The sequence below is a fragment of the Dermacentor albipictus genome, unplaced genomic scaffold (genome assembly GCF_038994185.2).
Source record: "Dermacentor albipictus isolate Rhodes 1998 colony unplaced genomic scaffold, USDA_Dalb.pri_finalv2 scaffold_16, whole genome shotgun sequence".
Lineage (NCBI taxonomy): Eukaryota > Metazoa > Arthropoda > Arachnida > Ixodida > Ixodidae > Dermacentor > Dermacentor albipictus.
Window position 1 is genome coordinate 1,466,275 of NW_027225570.1, and position 9,274 is coordinate 1,475,548.

General features: G+C 47.3%; 1 protein-coding gene across 1 annotated transcript in view; it reads left to right on the top strand.

The window, feature by feature from the left end:
- LOC135899647 (pneumococcal serine-rich repeat protein-like) overlaps nt 1–8,930 on the top strand; it is a 97,046-nt gene extending 88,116 nt beyond the window's left edge. Inside the window, exon 2 of the mRNA XM_065428954.1 lies at nt 7,342–8,930. Coding sequence (XP_065285026.1) covers nt 7,342–8,868 — 1,527 coding nt within the window. The 3' untranslated portion in view covers nt 8,869–8,930. The remainder of the gene's footprint in view (nt 1–7,341) is intronic.
- Nucleotides 8,931–9,274: the final 344 nt, after the last annotated feature.

Genomic DNA, 9,274 nt, shown 5'->3' on the forward strand with positions numbered 1-9,274 from the left:
ATTTTTTTTCAGCATCCCAACCAAACAATGTCCCGTTGATGCTCAACTTATCGTAATGCAGCTTTATTTTCATGTTTTTCTGCCTTTCTTCCTTAGAATTCACGACTGACCTGCATTTACACATGGACCATAATGTACAGATTGGTAGCATATTCCTTGACTTTTCCGAGGCGTTTGATCGCGTAGCCCATTGCCGCCTAATTTCAAAGTTAAATGCACTAAGATTGGATTCACTGACACTAACTTGGCTCCGGAACTTCATTTCTAATCGCCGACAATTTACTATCGTTAACAACCTTTCTTCGCCCCTTTCCCATGTCACTTCCGGCGTGCCACAAGGTAGCGTTCTTGGGCCGCTACTATTCCTAATATACATTAACGATCTTCCTAATAACTTAACATCCCGAGTGCGAATATTCGCAGATGACTGCATTATTTACCGCCCTATAACCAGCCCCGATGACCACCTCATTCTTCAAAACGACCTTCATCTCATATTCGATTGGTGTAACACTTGGTTAATGAATCTTAATTCGTCTAAATGCAAAGTAATGTCTTTCACCCGTAAACACTCAATCTCTTCCTTCCAATATAACGTAAATAATAAGCCAATTTCTGTAGCTACTTCCTACAAATACTTAGGCATTAATCTCGCACCAAGCCTTTCCTGGGCCCATCACATTACTACTGTATGTGCTAATGCTTCAAAATCACTGGAGTACTTACGCCGAAATCTACGTAATTCGCCCACTAACATCCGTAAGCTAGCTTATCAGGCGTTTGTTCGCCCCCAGCTCGAATTTGCCTCCCCAATCTGGTCAACCCATCATAACAACCTAATCAGCTTATTAGAATCAATTCAAAATAGGGCCGCCAGGTTTATCTCGCGTAACTACACTTACAATTCAAGCATCTCACAAATAACACTTGATATTTCATTGCCATTTGTTGGGCGTGTTGGTAAATTGACAGCATATTTAGCGCCAGCAAACAAGGACGTAAGGGAGACGACAACACAGTGCGCTATGTGCGACAACACATAGCGCATTGTGTTGTCGTCTCCCTTACGTCCTTGTTTGCTGGCGCTAAATATGCTTTGATATTTCACTTCAGCCACTAAGTACTCGACGCGATATATATTATATATCACTTATATTATTATACACTTATATTATATTATACACTTATATTATTATTTCACAAGTACGTTCATGCGGATAGAAAATCTTCTTTACGGCTTGAAGTCGCACCTTTCACATCTCACAGATTACATAATCACCTCAGCTTCACACGCATCTACGGGAACACGCATGCATTCAACTGGTCGGCGCTTCCTCGTGCCATTCGATTGTGGAACGCCCTTCCTGATTTCGTCGTCTCCGAACCTAATCCCGATAAATTCCGCCAGCTCATCATTTCATATTCCACCGCGCAACTTCAATAAAGTGCACGATGCTTTTTTTTCCCCGTTATGTGCTCTGCTGTTTATGAACTCATTTCGCTTATTATTCTTGTATTCTTTAGTATTGTTTAGTATTTGTACTAGAGTGGCAACATTATTTTTCATTGTTTATTAAAGAAACTGTATCGTTTGTTTTTTTCTAATATGTACAGCCGCCCTGATTTTTAATAATATAGCGCGAGCGTCGACTGAACTGCTGGTGAGCGCCTTATAACGGCGATAAGCCTGCAACAAGGCGAGAGTTCGCGCACGAGCCTTGTTGCCTTGTTGCCTTGTTGCACTCGCCCTGTTGCACGCTCTTGTTGCACGCTTATCGCCGTTATAAGGCGCTCACCAGCAGTTCAGTCGACGCTGGCGCTATATTATAAAAAATCAGGGCGGCTGTACACTCCAGACCTTGTTATGTTGTACAATGCTTTTAATACTTGTATAGGATAGGCATATAGTTTTTCACTGTCAATTAATAATGTATGTCTATTATGTTTTTATATGTTCTATATACTCTGTTAATCTTATTGTAACGCCCCCCTTACCCAATGCCTCATACGAGGCCTGTAAGGACATTGTGAAATAAATAAATAAATAAGCTCTCCCATAAAAGCATCCGTGTGTCACGTGCTCGCTTAGAAAAGTCTTCAGATAGTGACAGTTCACTACCCTTTAGTTTATGCGATGCTCTAAGCAGGGCATTCTTTTCTGGGTAGTCAAGAAGTTTTAGAATCCCTGGACGGGTTTTACTTTCGCCTTTTCTGCCGAGTCCGTGACACCTTTCGATGCCTGTTACGTTAATGCCTAGTTTTTTATCAAAGACTTCATCTTTTACATTTCGTTCTAAGCCTTCTGAAATTTCAACTCTAGGTTCATGTAAGCCATAAATTATTAGGTTATTTCTCCTGCTTCTGTTTTCTAGATGATCAACATGTTCACTAACGTTGGCGAGTTGTTCCTCGAGGTTCGTTATTGTTGTTTCGATGCTTTCTACTTTAGAGTTCATTGGACTTAAACCACCCAATCGCCGCTCGATGTCATCAGTTCTTTCTGTTAATTTTGATAGGTTCCTTTGCATTTCATTCTCTGTTGCTTGCATGTCCTGTATAGTAGAAAGAATTTTACCTTGCCCATTTAACAGTTCTAGCAGGAGATCTTTTTCTGTTGGACCTGGATTTTCTCCTACGTCTCTGCAAACCAGAAGATCTCTGATTAATGGGCTAATTATACTAGATAAAAAATTCTTAACACGCAGTGGGCAGGGCAGCAGCAGCAAGAACCGGTTATCCGATGGATAACCACGACAGGAAGTATAATATGGAGAGAATTGAACATGCTCTCAGCAACGGAGGAAGCCTAAAAACAGTGAAGAAACTAGGAATTGGCAAGAATCAGATGTATGCGTTAAGAGACAAAGCTGGCAATATCACTACTAATGTGGATGAGATAGTTCAAGTGGCTGAGGAGTTCTATAGAGATTTATACAGTACCAGTGGCACCCACGACGATAATGGAAGAGAAAATAGTCTAGAGGATTTCGAAATGCCAAAGGTAACGCCGGAAGAAGAATGCCTTGGGAGATATGCAAAGGGTTGGGGAGGATCAGGTAACAGCAGATTTGTTGAAGGATGGTGGACAGATTGTTCTAGAGAAACTGGCCACCCTGTATACGCAATGCCTCATGACCTCGAGCGTACCGGAGTCATGGAAGAACGCTAACATAATCCTAATCCATAAGAAAGGGGACGCCAAAGACTTGAAAAATTATAGACCGATCAGCTTACTGTCCGTTGCTTACTAACTATTTACTAAGGTAATCGGAAATAGAATCAGAAATACCTTAGACTTCTGTCAAGAAAAGGACCAGGCAGGATTCCGTAAAGGCTACTCAACAATAGATCATATTCACACTATCGATCAGGTGATAGAGAAATGTGCGGAATATAACCAACTCCTATATATAGCTTTCATTGATTACGAGAAAGCGTTTGATTCTGTCGAAACCTCAGCAGTCATAGAGGCATTACGGAATCAGGGTGTAGACGAGCCATATGTGAAAATACTGAAAGATATCTATAGCGCCTCTACAGCCACCGTAGTCCTCCATAAAGCAAGCAACAAAATCCCAATAAAGAAAGGCTTCAGGCAGGGAGATACGATTTCTCCAATGCTATTCACAGCGTGTTTACAGGAGGTATTCAGAGACCTGGATTTGGAAGAATTGGGGATAAAAGTTAATGGATATACCTTAGTAACTTGCGATTCGCTGATGATATCGCCTTGCTTAGTAACTCAGGGGACCAATTGCAATGCATGCTCACTGACCTGGAGAGGCAAAGCGGAAGAGTGGGTCTAAAAATTAATCTGCAGAAAACTAAAGTAATGTTTAACAGTCTAGGAAGAGAGCAGCAATTTACAGTAGGCAGCGAGGCACTGGAAGTCGCAAGGGAATACATCTACTTAGGGCAGGTAGTGATGGCGGATCCGGATCATGAGATGGAAATAATCAGAAGAATAAGACTGGGCTGGGGTGCGTTTGGCAGGCATTCTCAGATCATTAACAGCAGGTTGCCATTATCCGTCAAAAGAAAAGTATATAATAGCTGTGTCTTACCAGTACTCACCTACGGGGCAGAAACCTGGAGGCTTACGAAAAGGGTTCTACTCAAATTGAGGAAGACGCAACGAGCCATGGAAAGAAGAATGATAGGTGTAACGTTAAGGGATAAGAAAAGAGCAGATTGGGTGAGGGAACAAACGCGAGTTAATGACATCTTAGTTGCAATCAAGAAAAAGAAATGGGCATGGGCAGGACATGTAATGAGGAGGGAAGATAAGCGATGGTCATTAAGGGTTACGGACTGGATCCCAAGGGAAGGGAAGCGTGGCAGGGGGCGGCAGAAAGTTAGGAGGGCGGATGAGATTAAGAAGTTTGCAGGGACGGCATGGTCACAATTAGTACATGACCGGGGTTGTTGGAGAAGTATGGGAGAGGCCTTTGCCCTGCAGTGGGCGTAACCAGGCTGATGATGATGATGATGAAGAACCACGACTTGGCATATATCTACTAATTTGTAGCATGATGCAAAAGGAATGTTCAGCATGTTGCCGGGATTGCTGCCGCCTCGCCCACTGGTGAAGCACCGTTCGTCCGGCGCCTTTATAGCTGTCCGATGGGGCATGTGACTTCACGTCACTGTTGTGGAGGCGATACAAAGACGTGTGACGCATGGAAAACTTTGTCGATTCATGATGCCGCATTCACCACGTGCCGATGAATGCACGCCAGCGTCTTGGTCCACGCCCACCAGCGTTGTCGAAGCAGCACAGGTGCTAGTCGAAGCTTGGTTTCCGAGAGTAAGCACCGTAACCTGTAGCATGAAGCAAAAGGGATTGTTCGGAATGTTGCCGGGATCGCTGCCTCCTCGCCGTAGGTCATACCCAAGGGTGTAGCTGTCCTGGTGGCTAGTAAATGTGACGTAATATTGCGAGCAGCTTCGGCCATAGCATGCTAACAGACGACGACACAGACTGAAGTGACTAGCGCAAGAATGGACACGGAATACTAAAAAAGCGGCAAGGACAGCGACCGCCTTGCCGGCTTTTTTAGTGTACCGCGTCCACTATTGCGCTAGTCACTTCAGCATGGAATACCAACTAGCCCGGTCTCACACCTTGCGACGACACAGAGACCGCTTGCTCAATTCTTGTGGCGTGACTTTTGCGTCAAGGTGTAAAACCAACATATCCATGTATATGTCTTAATATTTAAGCACATCGGAGCTGCGGCGGTAGCCCATGACTGCGGATAGCAAAGTCGCTAGCGAAATAATGGGGGAACCCTAAAGGGAAGCTGAAGAGTCTGTCGAATTCAATAAGACGCTCATATACGGATGCGGGAACTTTATAAACCATGTAGGTAAAATTTGTTTTTTTTTTCAATTAGGAGCGACGTAATCGTCGGTTGAAATTGCGCTGTAGCTCCGCCCCCCCCCCCCCCCCCTTTGTGTGAGCGAGCGGAGCGGAGACCGGAAACCGCGGTGTTGTGACGTCAACTCTGTTTCGTTCCTTCCCAGCGTCCGCGACCGTGCCTGACCGCGCTTGTTTCTGCGTGCGTGCCATCAAAATCTGCTTCGATCGACCCTGCATTCCTTTGTTGGTGCGTCTGCGTGTATGTAGAGTGGTAGTCAACGTGCGTGGTAGTCAACGTCAGTGGTAATCAACGTGAGTGGTAGTCAACGTGAGTGGTAGTCAACAGATGAAGGTCACTACACGTACTGCATGAACCGGGAAGCTTTTCACGCGTTTAAACCGTCTTTGTAGATTGCCGACAACTTTGGACAGCGCACAAATGCCGACGATCGCATCCCCGCTTACGTTCCACGACGAGGCATGCAGGAACACAACACTTCAGTTGTTTGACCGGAAACGAGCTCACTAGATCGCTTTGCAAAAAGCATACTCACCAAAGAGCATTTGCAACACGAGGAGATCCCAAGACTTTGCTTTCGTTCGCGTCGAAAGCACTGCTCGCACCAGCATCGTTTGCTTATTCGAGAGGCCGGCTCTTCATAATCGGCTCGTACATGTAGGGAGTAACACCGAACTCCCCAGAAAAACGCAGTCTCTCTAAATTTTCCATTACCATCTCAGAAAAATAGCACCAAACTACCTGGCACCGCGCTTCATCTGCAGCGGCAGCGGTCGGTTACTAGAGTTGACGTCACGAGGCGCACCGACCAATTACAGGCGGAAACGAGACGCGCGAGCTGGCGGTGTCCGCTGCTGCACTTTTCGTCGAAATAAAATATATTGGCGCTTTCTTTCGCTCAATTTCGATACGATATTCGAATTCGGAGGATTGAAAACCATTATGTACAAATGTTCACTCATTTTTTCTGGAAAACCTTTCAGCTTCCCGTTAATGAAATCGATAGGTCAAAATCAAAAACCGTCGACGGCGGCGTCTCTCGTAGACGCTGTGCGATGTTCGGACGTTAACAATTTGCGCCGACTGAAGAAAGGCTGCCACGGAGTGCTTCTGATGGTTAGCCTAGCTTGTTTACTCCGTAGCATCAAAAGGAAAATAAAAAAAGGAAAAGAAAAAAATAATCTTATCAAAAGCCCAGAATCAATCATCGCTCGTCGCGACTAAATGCTCTTAGGATGATCAGTCATTTCCATGCGACGAGCGGCTACGCTTTATCAACAACACTGATAACGCCAGCGGGACCAGCATTGTGGCGAAGTTCAATGCGCAGGGATAGCTGTTATTTATTTCATTTTTTGTTGTTGACGTCATCACGCATCACCGCGGGAAGTTTGAAAAGTTTAAGGTCAGTACGCCACGTGGTGGCACTCACGCGAACTAAACCCTCGTGCCCAGAAAAGCTGGATACGAGGTGATACTGCATTGTTCAAACAGTTTGCACCAATAAAACATTCCTACCAATTCGTGCTTCATTTATATCTTGTGTACATCCACAGTACGTTATCTGGTAGCCTAACAATCATGTAAATAGTACGTCCTATAAACCGCCACGCTTTTTCTTATAAAAACGGCACGTGCGCGAGACGCAACACGTACGTGACTTCAAGACGTGAACGTTTGCATCAAGTATAGGCGTTGAAGAGACGTTCGTGGTTGGCAGGGCTGACAGCCATCGCGTCTCAGCAAGACGCGCTTATCAAAAATGTGAAATATACGTTGTTCTCTGCAGCGACGCCTTGCTAAAACTGTGTATTGTCTTTGATGAGCGTCATATAGAGGTTGAATCGCCTAAGAACTTTTTTAATGGGTACGAGAATGGTGTGCTCACTGGCACTATTTCGTCGGTCAACATCACTGGGCAGCACCCGCTTGACGACAATGCGCCGTTCCCTTTTCGCAGGACAAGCCCCTGAAGGTGGCCGCCGTGGCCAGGCAGCGACAACATCAAAAATCGTCCAGGCGACGCTCCCGCGTCAGGTGGGCCAACGGGGCTGTAGCGAGGCAGTCTGGTCGGGACCAAGGGACCGAGAGGGCATCGGAGACACGCGCCAAGCTTGCGGCAGCCACTCGACGCTCTACTCGACGCTTCACGAGGGACATCAGCCTGGCCACCAACGGAGTCAGGTTGCACAGAAATCGGCAGCACCCGGTCAACGCGCCATCTGCCGGCGCAGCAGTGCACCGTAGCGCGAGCTTGAGGACCGACAGCGACAAGAGGCGCAGTGTGGCCAGCTCACACAAGGTGTCGGTGGCTTCCGCTGACAGTCAAAAGGAGGCGACGGTAACGAAACATGCTGTTGCAAGGAAGAATGCGACGCGAAGAGCCGGCACGGCAGATGGTAATGGGACCACAACAGACCGTCTAAACGAAAAGGCCGCTACGGCCAGCTCAGACAAGGTGGCAGTGGTTCTCGCTGGTAGTCGTGCGAAGGAATTGGCAAGGACAAGTGCTCCTACAAGCGAGGACACGACGCGAAGTGCCAGTGCGTCAGATGCCAACAGAAGCACAACGGGCAGCTCGGAGGTTTCCCGTGCTATCGTCAGATCAGACGAGGTGTCGTCGATTTCCTATGGTAATCGTGCTGACTCGTCGGCAAGCTCACGAGTTGCTACAGGTGAGGATACGCCGCGAAACGCCGGCACGCCAGATGCTAATCGAAGCATGAAAGGCAGCCCTAAGGCTTCCCATGCTGTGGTCAGATCAGACGAGGTGTCGTCGATTAGTGCTGGCAGTCGTGTGAACGTACCGGAAAGGACACGGGTTGTTACAAGCGAGGATACAACGCGAAACACCGGTGCGTCAGATGCCAAACGAAGCATAACGGGTAGTTCGAATGCTTCCCGTGCTTTGATCAGGTCAAACAAGGTGTTGTTGATTACTCCTGGTGGCCACGCGAACTCATCGGCAAGGACACTGGTTGCTACAAGCAGGCATACGGCGCGTAATGCCGGCACGCGAGATGCTAACCGAAGCATAACAGGCAGTTCCAAGGCTTCCCGCGTTGTGGCCAGATCAGACGAGGTCTTGGCAATTTCTGCTGCTAGTCGTGTGAAGGCGTCGTCAAAGACACGGATTGTCACAAGCGATAAAGTGATATGGAACGGCGACAAGGCAGCCGCCAATAGACGCACGGCGGGCACTTCGAAGCTTTCCTCCGCTGTGGTGAAACCAGACGAGGTGTTGGTGATTTCCTATGATAGCCGCCCGAACAAGCCGGCAAGGGCACGTGAGAATGCGAAGCTTAGCGCCGGCACGGCAGATACAAACCGAAGCGCGACCGGCGGTTTGAAAGAGAAAGCTTCTCATGGGAGCTTTGGCGGGACGAGCATTTCTGCGGCGAACGACAACGGAAGTGCCGTCAGGACCGAGAATGAATTCTCCCGAGGTGGCGCCCCAGCCAGCTTGAGTGTTCTCCACGCACAATAGTGTTGCCTTTCATGGTACGCGAGATGACACTCGTGAATATTAAAGTGCCATATGCCGCTTCAGTTCTCTTCTCTGCAGAATAAGAATAAGAATCACTTAGCCTAGATTTTGACACCGTAATTTTCTGTTAGCATGAATCGACTGTAAAAACAGGTAACCAGTGACTGGCAACTTGCAACAGCGAGTTGGCAGCCTCGTGTGCTGGCGACCAGCAAAATTTCGCGCCGTGCCAGGATTTTATGCGAAGCATACTAGCCGCACAACCACGCTCTTCCTTGCTGCGCCGCGCGTGGCCGCGTAGCTACCATATGACGTCATAACAGCTGCAAAAGCGGAGGCTCAACTCGCTTGCTCGCTTGCGGCCGCGTAGCTATATAGCCGGGTCTCAGGTCGTGCGCTCGCCTGC